This window comes from Corapipo altera, unplaced genomic scaffold (assembly GCF_003945725.1).
Source record: "Corapipo altera isolate COAL_440 unplaced genomic scaffold, ASM394572v1 201, whole genome shotgun sequence".
NCBI classification, from domain to species: Eukaryota; Metazoa; Chordata; class Aves; order Passeriformes; family Pipridae; genus Corapipo; species Corapipo altera.
In genome coordinates, this window is record NW_020884940.1 from 3,509,305 (window position 1) to 3,526,483 (window position 17,179).

A 17,179-nucleotide genomic window follows, 5' to 3' on the forward strand; every position below is an offset into this window, starting at 1 on the left:
TTTTTGGCCTGCCTGAATGCTCAAGTTATTCCGTGTCAGCCCCCACTGGTTTGTCCTTCGTGCTGAGATCCTTGCACAATTCCCTGGGGGAATCTGCACACCCACTCGAGGGGCTGGAGGGGTCTCCTGGAGATTTTGGGAGGTTGTTGGCCTTGGCTGAGTGGGTTTGGAGTTTAAGGACTGGTACTTGCAAGGCTGAGCTCTGCTGCCATCACCATCAAGCCCCTCTGCTCTGGAGCCAGGCTGGGAGAGCTGGGGGTGTCCATCCTGGACAAGAGAAGGCTCTGGGGAGACCTTGGAGCCCCTTCCAGTGCCTAAAGGGGGCCTGTAACAAGGAGAGAGAGGGACTTCTCATATGGACAAGGGTACACTGAAAGAGGGTAGGTTTAGGTTTAGGTTTAGGTTGGATATTAGGGAAAAATTCTTCCCTGTGAGCGTGGCAAGGCCCTGGCACAGGTTGCCCATGGCAGGGGGTTGGACTACAGGGGTTTTAAGGTCCTTTCCAACCTAAACCATCCTGAGATTCTATCATTAAAACCTTCTGTCAGCAGCAGAGGACAGTGAGGAATTGGGGATCAGGTGCAGCCACAGCCAAGATTGGTGCTGCTCCATGCACACATCAAAGAGAGTTCCAACACAGAGGTAAGAGACACAGAAAAAAGGGATAAAAGATGAAAATGCTGCCTGTGTTGTGAGTGCCAGGTTTGGGTTTAGGGGGAGGAAAACGTGATGACCATCCCACCCCAGTGAGAGCCAGCCCAGCAATCCTGCCCAGCCCCAGCCCCAGAATGAACAAACCAGCCCTGAACTTATATTAATTTTATTCACATTTCCAGAGGAAAGCATCAGTGGAGTGCAAGGGCATGGCTAGTGTTGAAAAGCTCAAGTATTTGGTTTCAAACAGGCAAACATTCCCGAGGCTGAGCCGAGTCTTGCTCCCTTCCCCTGCACGTGTTTCCAGTTCAAGTAACAGGAATCTCTAAAATAAGCTGGCTCATCACATGATGGAGGGGATGTCAGAAACTTTAAAGCTCTCTGTGGTATAAAATCCCTAAGCAGGGTATGAAAGTAGCAGGCAGGAAATCTTGTACAGCTGAACGAGCTTATCCCTGGGCTCAGTGCTGGGTTTTTCCCTCTGGATGAAGAGTTTTGCTGTCAGTGTCCAACCTTAATGGGATTCATTACCCAGAGCTGGAATTTGCTGCTACTGGATTACAAGGATGATCATTGGTGATGGCACAGAAAAATTCCAACAGGAGGAGAAGCAAAGGAGAAAAAAAAAAAATTGATTGCTTTGGGTTTCAAAAAAACAGGGATGCAGGAAGAAAAACAGAGCCAGGAATAAGACCCACTTGGAGAAGTGAAACTTCCCAATTTCTCTGCCGGCCCACAGGAACTTGTCACAGCTCTGGGTGGCTTATGAGGAATGTATTTGTATTTCTAAGTGGCTCCTGGGTTCAGCTGGGCCAACAACTCGTTGCTGCCGACATCCAGCAGACCCCAAATCCTCCCAGTCCCAGCTGGAACAAACCAGCCTCAGCTTTGGTCCCTGCAGAGCCATGACTTTTGGCTTTTTCTTTTGCTTCAAAGTGCATGTTTCAGATGAGACAACAAGGCATCAGACAAACCAAAGGCATCTGCAGAGCCCTGGCCTGGAGCAGGGCTGGGAAGGGGCCTGGAGCAGAGTCTGGCAGCAGGAACAACTCACCGGGACACACGGGAAAGCAACAATCCCTGACACGAGTGCAACAGCATCAGCAACCCACGAATTCCTAAGTTATGGGGCTAAAAAGTGAGCTGGTTTAGTTGTTTTCTCTGTCTTGTAAATATTAGTGAGTTTTAAACCTTTTTTGCCCAGTGAAGTTGCTGGGTTTTATTGGAATACAGCTATATTTGGGAAAGGAGTGGGTAATAGATGTGTGCACATTCTTGCTTGCTCTGCAAAGACAATTATCAGATTACAAAAAAAGGCACAAGAAGCACATTCCTCCTTCTTCCAGCCCTAAAAGGTTCCTCCTTCCCCCCTGCTGAAAGCACTGTGCTGGCTGTCACTGAACAACCTCCAAGAACACATTTTCCTCTTTGATCCAGCTGGCTTGGAAGCCCCAAGGATTAAAGATTTCTCTTCTGTTTGAATAATTTCACTGACTAGAATCTCATTGCTTGTTTAACCGATTCTCTTCATCCTCCATCTATATATAGTAAAAAGAAATGAAATTAATATTATATTTTGGTTCAGTGCTAGAGGCAATCTGCTGTCCCCCAACTCAGGTTCCCAAAGGGAGGAGGTGAAACAGAAACTCTGGCAGGACTTGCTCGTTAGGAACAAGAGGAAGGCAAAATTGCAGTCACCCCACCTGGCTGGGTGTCACAGAGAGGGAAACTGGAGCATGGAAAGGCTCAGGGTTATTTAGCAAGTCAGTGGAGAGCCAGGAATAAAACAGCCCAGCTCTGGATCCTCTGCTCCACTTGTCAGGAAACAATTTTGCTCTGCCCAGAAGGCGAGTTCTGTCTGAGCCCAGGACATGCCACTTACAATTCAAGTCTTCATGTTGATGCTGGATGTGCAGAGCAGGATAAAGGAATGGGACTCTTTGGTGAATATCCTGGTTATCAGACCAAAAATGCATTTTAATACACTAAATTAATCTCTTGCCTAGTCCTTACCACCGCAATGAATTTCTCTCCTGCAGCTGCCTGGCTGATATTTTATGTTCCAGTTATTAAATATCCCACCTACCCTGTGTCTTCCCTGTGAAGGCTTAAACTCCTTAACATCTTATAAAAAATAAGAGTATGGAAACAAACTACTCTAAATGATTATTCCAGGACTGAATGGCTTCAGTGGGGTGGATTCTGCTGTATTTACAATTTTAAGGAACTTCCTACTTTAAGCAGGTCACCAGGACCTTCCCAGCAGGTGAAGGTTGGACAAAGGACTTGGGGGATAAGGGAAGGACCAAGTGCATTCCTTGTGTTACCACGTGGCCATGGACAGTGTGTTCATCCTGTTCCCAATGGCTCTGGGGAAGCAACACTGTTGGCAGAGATGCCAAGGGAGTTTGAGGTGCCTATGGATGGATTATGTCATCATGCAGTGCCCTGAGAAATTCCCAAAGCCCTGGCAGAGGTAAACACACCTCCGGCACTTGGAAGGGCTCCCATGTGCAGGATTCAGCCTGGCAGCTCTGGATGAAGGGCTCTGAGGGCTGCCTGAGCTAAGGTGGTCCTGGATAAACTCCACAACAACCAAATATCTCAGGGAGAGCATCCAGAGGGGGAACCAGGAGCTGCTGTGCTGCCAGGCAGGAGAGGGAACACCGAGGTGCTCACTGTGCCTCCCAAGGTTTCCATGGGGAGAGGACAGCTCGGGAAGTAACGGTGTGGAAACCCCATCCAGGATGTCACAGTGCCATGGGCATGTTCCTAAAACTGGCTTTGTTCCTTCTCTTGCTCCAAGCAGAGCAGGAAGCCCTCGTGCTCCCACCAGGAGAGCACAGGCTGCCTGCACAGGGATACAGGCTGTGCTCCCTCCCTGATGCACCTCAGCTCTTTTGGGAAGTGATTCCCACCCCATTTTACTGTCTGTCTAAACCCTGATTCCTCTCCAATCCAACTTCCCTGGATGTGTGCTCTGCCTGCCTCACTCCTGAACAGGCAGAGGAGCTGCAACTCTGCCCCACAAGACCCTCCAAAGTCCACCTGGAGGGGAGAAGGGCCAAAGCACTCCACACTCATCAGTTTGGATTGCCCAAAAGAAAAGCCATTTGTTTCTAGGAAATCTGTTTACACACACACTGTGGCCACTGCTGGGTTTCCAACTCCTATTCCCAGCTTTTGGCTGACAGTGCAGAGGACAAGAACAAACCCATCCGGTCCCCAAGTGCTCCTGATTGTGCCATTTTGCCAGAAAATGTTCCTGGCCCAGAGAGCAGCTGCACAAAAGCACAGAGGGAGAACTACAGCTTTGTCTCCCGTGGGAGATTCCTTTATGGGATCTTTTCCCACCCAAAGTCCACCTGCACAGGTCCTGGTGATCTAAATGAGGGTTCTGCTCGCTGGCAGAAGCAATGCCTGATGGAAACCCTCTGCCCACACTCCCTTCCTGCTGTGGTTTAAGCAGCCCAGCAGCCAAGGGGATCAGAACCACCAGGATCAGTAGGAGACACTGGAATTTAACAGTCCTGAAAAGGTCAGCTCCTGAGTCACAGCAGTGAAGGATATGGGGGAGTTGCTTTAAGTGCACCTTTTTCCTCCTTCCTCACTCTCTCTTTTACACATACAGAACATGTTCAACTCGCTGGTGATCACTCAGTCTCTCTTTCAGGCACTATCATGGACACAGAGTCAGTTTTACTCCAAGCTTTCCTCCTGCTCCTGCAGCTCCACCAATGCTACCCTGGATTCCCCTTAGAACCGGAGGTTTCTTCTCCATCTCCAAAAGAGATTGATATATCAAAACCAAATTCAATTACAAAATATAATAATAATCCTCTTCTTGGAAGTGAAGCTGCCCCATATTCCAGACTGTGGCAGGATTTTTTATAACCTCAAAATATTTTGACTAAGTTCTACTTAAAATACGTCCGAGTCCCGAAATCCGCCCGTTCGGCACATTGGAATGCTCACAGCTGAAGACCCATTCCCTGTGAATTCCTTGTGGGATGTGCCCAAAGGGCTCTTCTCAGTTGTCTTCTGCAGATTTGAACATGAGGATGGCGTTGTAGATCTTCAGGGCAGGGCCCAGCTTGATGCTGAGGATTTTAACGATGTCGTTCTGCTTGAGGAGCAGGAAGGCCTCGCCGTCGATCTGCTGGAGGTTGGGACACAACAAAAACAGGGATTAACCAGCAAGGGACAGGCAGGATTCCCACTTCTGGTCATTCCCTAGTTCTGGCACCCACCCTCTGGGATGTTCCCAGATGTGCTGCCCTTTTCAAGGATCACAGACCTCACTGCATTTTCCTATAGATGGAGAAGCCTCAGGGTGTGCTTACGGAGAGACCATGAGGTGCTTCTTCAACAGAATTTAGAGTCACTAGAATTGCTTTAAAAAGCCAAAAATCCTACAGCCTATACACAATCTGTGGCCAGAAATTAGGTCAGAAAATCCAGAATGCCAAACTATCCAAGAATTAATATATTACCCTGATCCCTGACTGCCCCCGCACAGACTGCTCCACCCCTGTTAAGCTGTTCAGGGTAAAAAATTAAAGGCAAACACCCTTTTTTTGGTCAGTTCTGCTAAAAACCTTACAGATGAGAACAATCCCTGAGATGTGAACATCTGGCTACTCCCACAACTGGGATGTTTTATGCCCACAGACAACAAGTCTCTGTTTAAAGGAGAAACAGGAGGTTCTTGTGAAATCTTTGTCAGTGGCACTAACTGGGCTTGCTCAGCACAGGGCAAAAGAAATCGTGTGCTGGATAGAACAAGGCATGGTAAAGTCTGGAAAAATCCACCAGCAAGGAGATATTCAATGAGATGCAAATTAAGCAAGTGATTAACACACTACCATGTGAAAATCCAGGATGCTCTAGGTAGCAGCGAGCGAAATCATGACAGACTATTTTAAGAAGAGGTTAAAAATTTACTTGAGCAAGAACATCCACAGAGACAACACAGATATAATTAATATAAACCCCAAATGCTCTGCAGGGAAGAAGCGAAAGATTAATGGACACAGACAAACAATATGTGTCTCCCTAAGTTATTCCATTAAAGTCCATTTACAGGGACTGACAGTGTCTCCTCCTCTCACTTGATGCTCACCAGTGCAGCAGACAAGGAGGGACACTCAGCCCAGCCAGAATAACAGTTCTGCTATTTTTGTTGCCTTCCCAACTGGAATTTTTTTTGGATGTCAATGACTGGTGCAAGAGGAAACACTGAGTAAACTCGGGCAAACATCTGATTAAAGCAAAGAGTGGGAGCCAGGAGATTTGGGTTCCCCACCTCTCACCACACAAGAGCCCCTTAGCAAGTTATTTAACCTCCCAGTTAAGGAACTGGGAGGAACTGGGAAGTTAATTCCTCCAATGGGAATGCCAGCAGTGCTCCCAGCCCACAGATGGCCACACAAAGTCCCCGAATTTTATTTTCAGGCTGCCCAGAGTCTACACTGCTGCAATGAACGTGTTAAAAATAGCTTGAAACAAATGGGGCTGCTGTTTAAATTAAATAATAGAGTCAAGAGGAGCAGAAAACTGCTGGAAAACAGTCCTACATTTCAAAATGCTTTGGAGTCCAATATTATTCCGATGCCTCATTTCAACTGCATTGCCTCACACACGCTTATTTTAAACAGACCTGCCCTGAACTGGACCTAGAAACAAGTCTGTGCTTTATTATTCATTTCTTTGTTCCATCTTATTTGGATGGTTTTTAAAATTCTGTGCACAATTTGTTCTCTTCATTCCTAATGTAAGCAGCAACTTATCCCTGTCCAGCCCCCCGCCAAGAGGAGTCTACCAGGGATTTATTTCTCCTGGATGTGGAGCACTCAGAGGCTCATCCCAGCTAATGGGCAGTGTGGGGGAGCTCAGCTCTCCTGTCACTCACACCTGTACTTTGGCCAAAGCCAAACTGCTAAAAGGGTTTTAATTTCAAACTGACAATTTGGTTTGAGCATGAACTCGTAAAACAATACAAGCTCCTCAAATTTGGCACAGGGAATCACACTTGGAGGCTGCAGGAAATAAGGGATTAAAATAGACCATGGCTATGACACTGTCAGAACTAGAAAGGAGTGGCTGTTGTTTAAATTATGGCCACAAGAAATACAATAAAATACATGGAGAATGGTTGGATTCATTACAAGATTTGCTTGGTACAGTTTATCTAGCACTCTTACCTCTAAATACATCTTCCCTAGAAATTAGGATGCACCTTTTACACTCAACTACACTGAAAGATTGGTTCATTTCAATAAATTTCACTATTCCCACTATATTCAGTTAAAGATTTGTCACATTGTGGACAGTGCCTTTTTGCAAGTCTCCATTTCTTTTGCTCTCTATTTTGTGTGTGTCTGCATGTTTTTTAAAGCAAGGGGAAGGAAAGTACAGATACATAAATCCACAAAATGCACTGCAGCCTGACTGACCCTGAACAGGAGCCAGCTCTGGAGCAGTGAACTATCACAAACCTGCCCTTTCCAGTCACTGCAGCAGAGGCACAGCCCTTCCCTGAGCCCTCATAGCCAGAGCAGGAGCTGTCACAGAGCCATGGAATGGGTTGGGTTGGAAGGGAACTTAAAGCTCACCTAATTCTACCCCCCAGCCATGGGCAGGGACACCTTCCACTGTCCCAGGTTGCTCCAACCTGGCCTTGGACACTTCTAGGGATCCAGGGGCAGCCACAGCTTCTCTGGGCAACCTGTGCCAGGGCCTCCCCATCCTCACAGGGAACAATTCCTTCCCAATATCCCATCTCTCCCTGCCCTCTGGCAGTGGGAAGCCATTCCCTGTGTCCTGTCCCTCCATCCCTTGTCCCCAGTCCCTCTCCAGCTCTCCTGGAGCCCCTTTAGGTCCTGCAAGGGGCTCTCAGCTCTCCCTGGAGCCTTCTCTTCTCCAGGTGAACCCCTCCAGCTCTCCCAGCCTGGCTCCAGAGCAGAGGGGCTCCAGCCCTGGAGCATCTCTGGGGCCTCCTCTGGACTCACTCCAGGAGCTCCACATCCTTCAGATGTTGGTTCCCCTGGACCTGGAGGCAACTCTGCATGTTGGGTGTCACTGGGCAGAGCAGAGGGACTGATTTCCCCCCTCATGTCCTGCCTGGGCTGTGGGATGAGCCCAGGACAAGGTTCATCCCTGCAAATTCATCAGGGGCTCACAAAGAGCCTCCAAGTACCACCTGCAATGGAAGTGGAAGCTGAAGCACTCAACAGTCCCCACCTATGATCCACCTAAACAAGTGTGCCAAAAACCAGGACAGCCTTATCCCATGCCTGCAGAGGACTCCCAAAAGCCACGGTGAACACACCAGGAACAGGGAGCAAGCCCAGCCCAGCCCGTGGCAGCAATGACAAGACACACCACAGGCAGGACATGCTCTGACTTCCCAACCTCTCCTTGTTCAAGGAAAGGTTTTCCTCCTGCTCTCACCCCATGGAGGAAGCCAGCAATTCCTGGGAAACCCTGTGCCTGCCAGGCTCCCCAGGAGCACATGTCCTCGTTAGAGGCAGCAGATGAGATCCTCCCCACCCCACTCCAACAGGACATCTTTATAGTGGTGCCAAAGCCACGGCACAACGGTCCAAGACAGGATGTTCAGCACAGGCTCCCTGATTGGAACTGCAGGGGAAATTTAAAGCAGCAGGATGCAATTAGCCATGCTGGAGTACAGCCTCCTAAATGCCACAGGCTCTGGAATGACAGGGCTGAGCAGGTCTGTGCTCAGAGCCCAGGGGCAGGGCACGCTGCACTTACCTCTTCCCTGAACACAGAGGCTTGTTCTTTGCAACCAGGTAAACGCTGGATGAAGCTCACCACCTGGAATTCCAGGAAAGAAACGTGGACAATTAATTAAAATGGGACACTGTCGAGCAAAAAGCTCCTATTTCTGTACGAGTTCTTTATGCAAAATCTTTTACAACTTTAATACTTAAAAGTATCCCATTAATGAAGGATATATTACTGGGTTGCTGCTGCAACTCCCCTGCATATTCTGGTTACCAGCAATAACTGTCCCTGTTGCCATTTGACCACTTCTCTCCCTGCTTCTCCATTCCTCTAAAACATCCTCACAAAATCAACGTTATTTTTCCAGATTAAAAGCTGTGTGTGGCTACACTACTTTAAACTCATCCTCAACTTCACTTTCCCTACAGTATTGCTGGAGAGTAAAATCAGGAAGAAAAAAGGATTTAGACAGTTTCCCAGGATGACATTGCCTGTGAGAGACAAGATAAACCAACTGAATGAGCACTGCTGGTTTACCAACATCCAAAGGCAGGAGAGCTGGGAAGGAAAGGAGTTTTGGTTTTATTTAATCCGTGGTGGGTGCACAGGATCCATGGTACCAAGAGGATTAAACAAGTAAAAGTTAATTTTACATTTCACACTAGGGAGAACCTTTCTAAGCAGGGAATCTGTTAACATTTGGAATAATCTCCCTGGAGACCTGGGTTACATTATATAACACTAAGGAGTACAAGGAGCAGCCAAGGATGAATTAATGTGTATTGTCTTCTCCAGCTGTAGCTCCACTGGTTCATAGAATATTTGTATATTGAGGCATAATCAGATCAAGCATCTCCTGCTAATTGGATGCTCCCTTGCAGGAGCAGCTCTGTTTCATGAGGCACATCCATGTGAGTTGTTACAGATGTGACATTTCCTCCTGTACACAAACAAGCAGCTGGGAGGGGTCACTGTCACACACGAGCACCCCTTCAACTCAGGATTGTCAGAGCCCCTCCTAAATCGTGTCACTGCATCTCCAGCTGATCCCACCACTAGACTGAGAGTCATTCCCTCCCTCCAACCATGGGGCTCTCAGTGCCCTCCAGGTTTGCTCTCCCCTGGCAGGAGCAGCTCCAATTCCCGTGGTTTCTGTTATGTAACCTGAGAGCAGAGCATCCCTCTCAGTGCTCCATTTAAAGGGAACCCCTAAAATCCACATCTCCAGCGGGCAGGGACTCCAAATTTTCTCCTGCAGAAGTGCAAACTCCTCTATCACAAACAAATGACAAAACAACCACTTTCCTTTTGAATCGTCCCCGCCCCTTATTATTAAACCACAAATAAAAATCCTCCTGCAGGGTCTGGTGCCTTCCAGAATTTAAGAGACAGTTGGGCCCCTCAGGGCAAGAGGCTCTTGGTGTCTGTGGCACTGGGAGGCTGGCAGACACCTCCTGGGAATGACCTGAGCCTGCCTTGCTGCTGTGTCCTTCCCTGTACGACTGCTGCTGGCTACTGTCACTGACACGGAGTGACAGACCTTTGATCTGTCCCAGGAGTCATTTGTAGGGACACTGGGAGCTCTTTGTGCCACAGCAGAGGCTTTTTAAACAAACAGGAGCCCTGGGGGTTTACCAGGGATGGAGAAAAGGGAGGGAAGGAGCAAAGAGGAGTGAAGGTCCCCAGAAGGGGAGGGAGCCAGACCCCGGGTTCCATCGAGCCACAGTGACCTGCCTGGTCCATCACTGCTGGGGAGGAGGGTCCCCAGACCAAGATGTGGCACTTGAGGGACAAGGGAGGCTCAGGAGCATGAGGTAAAAACACAGTGACACCATGGGAAACCAACCCAGCCCCCCAGCAGTGGCAGGGAAGCCCTGAATCCAGGGAAAGGGTGAGGCTGGAGGGGCTCACTGTGAGGAACTGGGACAGGTTGGGAATACAGTGGGATCAAGGCTTTTCCTTTGAGGAAGTGAATGCCTGCCAGCCCTTCCTGCTCCATTTTAAAGGGAATCCCTAAAATCCACATCTCCATCAGGCAGGGACTCCAAATTTTCTCTTGTAGAAGTGCAAACTCCTATTACAAACCAGCAACAAAACACTACTTTCCTTTTGTAAGGAATGGAGAAATTGGAGAAATAGATCCCTGCTGTAACCACCCCAATGCTCCCAGAGCTGTCTGCTGGAAGCTCTTACACTCCCAATGCACATTAGGAAAGGAAAAGGGGTTGAAAAAGAGCTGAAAACACCTTAGAAGCTCCATATGACCCGTCTGGAAGGTGCTGATGTGATCCCAGAGGTGACACACTGAGGTGAGCACAGGATTTATATCCCTGGGTGGCAAATGCCTGTCTCACACTGCACCCCTGTAACAGCTCCTGTAGGACTGACACCCCTCCTGAGGCCATCAGAGACAGGCTGGGCTTAACTGGTATTTAAAAACCCAAAAGCACTTGGCACAAGGACAGTCCCCCCCCCAGGTATTAACATTGATGCAGGATTAACTAATGAACAATACAACTGCAGCACATCTTAATGTTCTTCTGTGAGTCAATATGCTGTGCCCTAAAAACATGACAGGAAGCTTTCAATAAATACCAAAGCTGCATTAAAGTAACTACTCTTGTTGCCTGCTCAGTGTTACCAGGAGTTTCTTTGCTGGAGGGCCCCTAAATGCTGCTGCTGCTCTGCCATTTCAGCTGTTCTCAACCAGCAGAGAATTAAAGCAACATTTTTTCCCTTAATGTGGGTTTTATAAAATAAAACCAGTTCTTTAGCCTGAAACCAAAGGAGAATTTTACACCCTTGTTACAGATCAGCAAAATGGGCTCCTTTGTGCAGCAGAGTTCAAAGCACAACCCAAAGGCAAATGTTTGCCCTGCAGGAAGATGTTGGGAGCCCAAATGCCAACAGACCAAATGTACTCTGGACTCCCTAAAACACAGCAAGTCCTGCTGCTTTCATCTCCCAGACCTGAGGTTTCACTGCACTGCACATGCTGATCCTGCAAGTGCTCAGACAGAGCCCAAACTGAATATTCCTCTGGGAATTTGTGATGAACATAATTTGCAAAACCAGACCCACTTGATTGAAATTCGAGACAAAAACCTGTAATGACTTCAGCCAGTCCATTGTGGGGCTGCAACTGAGCTTTTTAATGTGCCAATCACACTGCTACTGGCAGCCAAAACTTCCTCAGTTGTTTCAGGCTGCAGTACAGAGTTCAGGGTATTCTGGGTTGGAATCACTATGTCCATCCAGTCCCTCCATCCATGTCCTGTGGTCCCTGCTTACATTCATCTGTTATCAAACTAATATCCCAGTTAAATTTGCCCAGCAGCTGCTTTAAAGGTCAACTGCAAAGGACAGATTTTATTTGGCTTGGATCCTGACACTGTACTTCCATGAACCAGCCTCCCTGTTTTATCCAAAAGAAAGAGATTTTGATTATCATGTCAGAGGATTAACTGCTTCTGACCTTATTGATTTGCTAAAAGACCTTTTGGACAAATCATTGGAAACTTTTCTCAAAAGGACAGGAACAGCAAATCTTTCAAGAGATATTTTTTCCTCCTGGCTACGAATTTAATTCAAACATATTTTTATTAAAAAGAAAGAAATAAACAAAAAAACAGAACAAAAAAAACGCCACAACAACTAAGTTTTAAAACAGCAACCCTAATTGCTCTATCCCATTCCCAGCTGCTGTGGTTCCCATCTCCCACATCACTGCAATCCCACCAGACTCCCAGCAGTCCTCCAGCACAAAGAGCAAAGTCAAATTGGATTTATCTGATGTTAAGAGGCACTTGGGGAAAATGCACTTTCTGAAAGTCTCTGAAGATCCTCTCTGCATCACCAACAGCAGCACCTTTCTCCTGCTTTGCAGATTCCCTGCATCCTTGCAAGCACAGCACTACAGCACATTCCTCTTGGATTAAATGCCCTGCAATTAAGTGCCAGCATCCAAATTGTCACCACTTCCCAAGAGCAGAGACAAATATTATTTATGCCCAAGGCATCGAGGCAAAAACCAACTACTCAGCACACAAAACACTCCGGGTTTTCACACACCACCTAATTACAGGAGACATCTCCAGAGCTGCAGAGACACATCCCCAGCTGCACAGATACCTCTGCCAGAAATCAGGTCAGGCTGTGGGCAGTTTTGTCCCAGGGGAATCAGGCAGGGAGAGGCAGGAGGAGTGGGCATGCACAGTTTGGAATTCTCTGCAATGAAGTGAATCAGCAGCAAAGCCACGGGAGAGGGGGAGGGAGATCACAGAGAAGGAGGCTTCAGGCCTGAGGACTGAGAGATCAAGGGCTAAATAAACAAGCAAAGGCAGGGAGGGAGGGAATCCTATTGAAGCTGTGGAAACCAGAGGGTTAACAGGGATCCCTCCCTGCTAAAGGGACTTGGGAGTAACTTCCAGCTGAGTCAGCTGTGGCATATGCACAGCAACCAGAGGGGGAAAGGGAACAAAATAAAGATGTCTCCCAATTAGCACTCCAGAGGAGGAGGGAGCTGGCTTTCCTGCAGCCCAGGAGAGCAGAAGAACAGGGAACTCACCTCTTCCACAGTCCATTTGGCAACTTGTTTGGCTGTGAGGCCTGAGACCTCTGGCAAGAGCCTGCAGTGCTGCTCCCAGAAGAGATGGAGCCGGTGGGTCGGGTTAGAGGCCAGGGAAGGCATGAAGATGGACTGGTGGAGGGCCTGCTGGAGATCCAAATCAGGGCCTGGAAAAGGAAAGGAGACAAGTCAGAGCCAGGCTCCAAGTAGGAGCAATTACAAAGCAGGAGAAAGGGTCACAGAGTCTGGAGAGGGGAGCAAGGCAGGGTGGTCAGAGAGGGCCAGGCACGGCACACTGAGCTTCCAGCCCGTCCTTCCCACCCTCCTGAGCAGGAGAGAGGGGAAAAAAAAGATAAGATTGCCAGGCTGGAGGCTTTATCGTCAGCTTCTTCCCTGGAAAATGATGTCATGCTGCTAACAGAGAAGATGTTTGCAGCCTTTTATTGACAAGGTGGAGGAGTTCTGGTAACAGCATCTTCGGCTGGGAACTGATGGCACAGTTCCAGCTCCCAGCTGGAGCCAGCCTGGGAAGGGCTCTGTGCCTGCCAGCCTGTGGCCTGGGCTCGCTCCTGGGGAGACTCCCAGGCCAGGAGTGCTGCCTGTTACCTCCAGACATCAACTCCCTCCTCATGTGTCAAGTGGCGGAAGCTTTAAAAACCAAGACAGAAAAAAAAAAAAAAAAACCGAGAGGAAGAAATCACCCCTCCCTAATGAGATCACTGGAGCAGTGCAGAGTCATGGTCCTGCAGGGATGTGCTGCTTATACAACAGGAAGCCAGGCAGAGGATGGAAACAAGCTGGGAAACATTCCTGGGGTTTACAGCAGTTACGGTGGGCTGCCCCCAGCCCCTGCCTGCCCGGCGCCATCCCGCGGCAACCACACGACATTCCCGCTTCATCCCTGACATTCCCGCTTTATCCCTGCCCTCGGGAAGGCTCCCTGTGCCTGGAGCAGCTGCCTGAGCTCAGGGGCTGTCAGTGGGTCGGGGTGTCAGGTCTGGGGGGTGTGCCAGGAAAGCACATGGAAAGCACAAAGGAAAACGGCAGAGTATAAAAAACCCCCCAGATTTCCGTGGTTTTCCAGCCAAAGGGAAAGCAGCACTGGAGGTAAAGCTTGTTCTAGGGAACGGTCACTCCCCTTGTCCTAAGGGTCACCTCATCTCCATGTCCCTAAAGGAAGTGGGACAGCATCAAATGTATCAAATTTCTAATAATGAGAGCAAGGGAGGATTTAAAACAAATAAACCTGAGTAGGAACTGCTCAGTTCAGGAGCTCCTGCTGAGAACACGGCACAGACACTGCTCCTGGGAGAGTGTCACCAACTCCTCTGTCCCACTGTCCTTGTCCCCACCTCTCCCTGCTCCAGGAGGTCCCACTTGTGCCCAAAGTTCCCCCCACTGCTGGCTGGGCACTGCTTTCATCCTCATGCCAACTCCTTTCCTCCACTAAGCCCAAATCCTCCTGCTAAGCACCAAAACCACCTCAACAAATGACTTTCCCTCCGAGAAAGCAGCAGTGATCTGATAGTTTAAACAGAGCTGGGCTGAAAGCTCTGGGTAGCTGTGACATTACAGGTCAGTGGATTATTGCTGCATTTCCCTCCCCTGATTTCCATCATTCTGTGTCAGGTGAAGGTGAAGGGAGAGTGGGCAGCTTTCCCTGCCAGCTGCAACTGCAGCTCAGAGCTGGCAGATCCCTCAGCTCCCACTGCAGAACTCAGCACTAGGTAAAAATGAGTATTAAAAAAAAAATTTAAAAAAAAAAAATAAATAAATAGAAGCCTAGGCACCTGTCCCAGTTTGTGCCTGCTTAGCTATTTTTGATTGCAGACTTATTACCATGTTAAATCCTCCTAAAAGCCTGGTCAGCTCCGTTCTCTGAAATGGCTTTTTATAGTAAATCTGAAAGTTAAGCATATGGTTTGCTAAAGTGATAGGAGAAAGCTGCTTTGGAAACTTAACCTGTCATGTACCAGGAAAAGTAAAAAAAAAAAAGCATTGTTTTTTCCATTTAACTTTTCTTTCTTCTTTTCCTCTTAGAGAAAACCTTAAAAAGAGTCCCCAAATGATTCAGAATACGTTTCTGGATAGCCAGGAGGGTCTGAAAAAAGAAGCTGATGGAACTTAAACTGTCTGCCAGGTTTTTAAGCAAGTCTCCCTTGACACTGTGCTGGCTCTGTCAAGGCCTGACACAGGTCACAGACTGTTTGGGAATGAAAACCTTTTGCCACTAGAGAACTCGAGTCTGCAGTGGCACAAGAGCTGGTGCAAACTGTCTTCTCAGCTAATAAATACAAAGCTTCACCCTACAAAGTATTAAAACTTTCCCTTCTAAGTGATTTTACTCTTCCTCATCATTTTAAAGGAATTAAAACTACCACTGCCATCCCCTCCAGCTTCATCTTGACTGTGGAATCAAAGCCAAAAAAGCTGTGAATTTTTGAATGCTCCTTGTGGCTGTGGGGATATTGCAGGGATATGAACACACAGAGAAAAAGGCATAAAATTTAACCAACCTTTCCCATTGCTTTCCTGTTTCACCAGCTGGAACTTGATATAGGCACGTGAGCACCCAAGCCTGAAAGCACCAATTACAGAACATTTCAGATGATACAGAAATGGATGTAATTTCCTCTCTATGTAGAGATTAATGGGACTTATAGAAACTTATAGAAACTAAAAACTTTTCCCTGTTAAAATAAGCAGTAGCACTGCTCCATCCCAGACCTCTCTCTGAGCCATTAAATTCATGGCTAGAATTCACACTTGACTTTACTGCAGGAAAGAGAGGGCCAAAAATACTGGGAGGGAGGGAAGAGATTCACAATGTCATTCTGCATTGATCAGGGGTTTGCATTTGTCTGCTGCAAACCCCTGATCAAACTTTAAGTTGTGATTTGCACCTTTATTTCAGATGCAGCAGCAGCAGCAAGAAACACCACAGTAAACGCAGGAAAACACATCACGCAAATCTTATTTACGTTTTTGGTGTGGCTTTGATGTCTGCAGAGGAATCCTCCTCTCCCCAGTCTCTCTCCTGACTGTTTTCAGACTGCTCTGATGGAGTGTGAACGCTGCTTTGACACCACTTCTCACTGTCTGGAGCAGCTTTTCTGGAAAGACAGACAAATGACGGGAGCTGAGGTGACACCCTCCAGTTCCCTTTTCCCACAGGAGAGTGAAGCTGGCTGCTCCTTCCAAGTGAGAGCAGCAGCTACCATCTAGTGGTGGAACCTTCCCTCCCCATGAGTACAAAGTGCTTTGTTACTGCTCTGCATGGATTGGGAGAGATTATGTGAAACAAATCAGGCTCTGTGGACTCAGGCTCTGATCCCAGCAGCTGCAGGAAACCACTGGGTAATGGGGAAAGCCAGGGATTTAAGATTTCTGAATCCTGATACCTCTGGATAACATTTAAGAGTCTCCATGACTGAGTTTGATGCATCAACTGAGCTACAGAGTTGGCCAAGGAAGGACAAGCAGCAGATTTACAGGCTGAATTCAGACCTCCCACTATGAGGAAACGAAATGCTTAGAAGAACAGAAATATATCACAATTCTAGAATGCCATTTATTCTGTGAGAATCTCAGATCTCCTGAGGGGGCTTCATGGTAAGAGTGCCGTTGAAATGCAATCAATTCTGGTGTGAAAATTAGAAATTAAGATAGCTCTAGTTGGGAGGAGGCAAATTTGGCCTTCGAGGGAAGAGAAGCATTAATTCCTTTTTTCCCGGCCAAACAGATCTTGGAAATGTTATAAATCTAAACAAATAGATGAACTTTAAAATATATATAACCCTTCATATACAACAAAGAAAAAAAAGAATAAAAGTATTGCTGGAGTTTGCCCCAGTGAGATGACCTTAATAAAATCCTTCATGCCCTGGTCTGTCCCACAACACATTTAACTGCCTCCTGTGCTCCAAGAACTTACACACAGTTTGCTTCAATGCTGCTCAATTCCAAGATTTTCCTGTAAGAAAACAAAGTACCTGAAGGAGCTCAACTTGTTTGCCAAGTGATACACACAGAGTCTGTTTAATGGTGCAAAATAACCTTGGCTTGACAGTTTTAGGACAAGGAAACGAAGGAAAAGAACATATTTTAAATTGAAACAGCAAGGAAAAATTTATGGAGACAGAATGCAATTTCCTTTGTTGGAATGGGACCAGAGCAGCAGGATTAAGGAACTGAGAAACCTATTAAGGC

General features: G+C 47.5%; 1 protein-coding gene across 4 annotated transcripts in view; it reads right to left on the reverse strand.

The window, feature by feature from the left end:
• Positions 1 to 804: 804 nt before the first annotated feature.
• Positions 805 to 17,179, reverse strand: part of LOC113955591 (lethal(3)malignant brain tumor-like protein 3) — a 41,038-nt gene continuing 24,663 nt past the window's right edge. For 3 of the 4 annotated variants that reach the window (XM_027661261.1, XM_027661260.1, XM_027661263.1), the window contains 5 exons: positions 15,952 to 16,083; positions 15,487 to 15,548; positions 12,971 to 13,137; positions 8,431 to 8,493; positions 805 to 4,813 (listed from right to left, as the gene is read on the reverse strand). In XM_027661261.1, coding sequence (XP_027517062.1) covers positions 4,685 to 4,813; positions 8,431 to 8,493; positions 12,971 to 13,137; positions 15,487 to 15,548; positions 15,952 to 16,083 — 553 coding nt within the window. In that variant the 3' untranslated portion in view covers positions 805 to 4,684. The remainder of the gene's footprint in view (positions 4,814 to 8,430; positions 8,494 to 12,970; positions 13,138 to 15,486; positions 15,549 to 15,951; positions 16,084 to 17,179) is intronic. The other variant, XM_027661262.1, reaches the window with a different exon arrangement.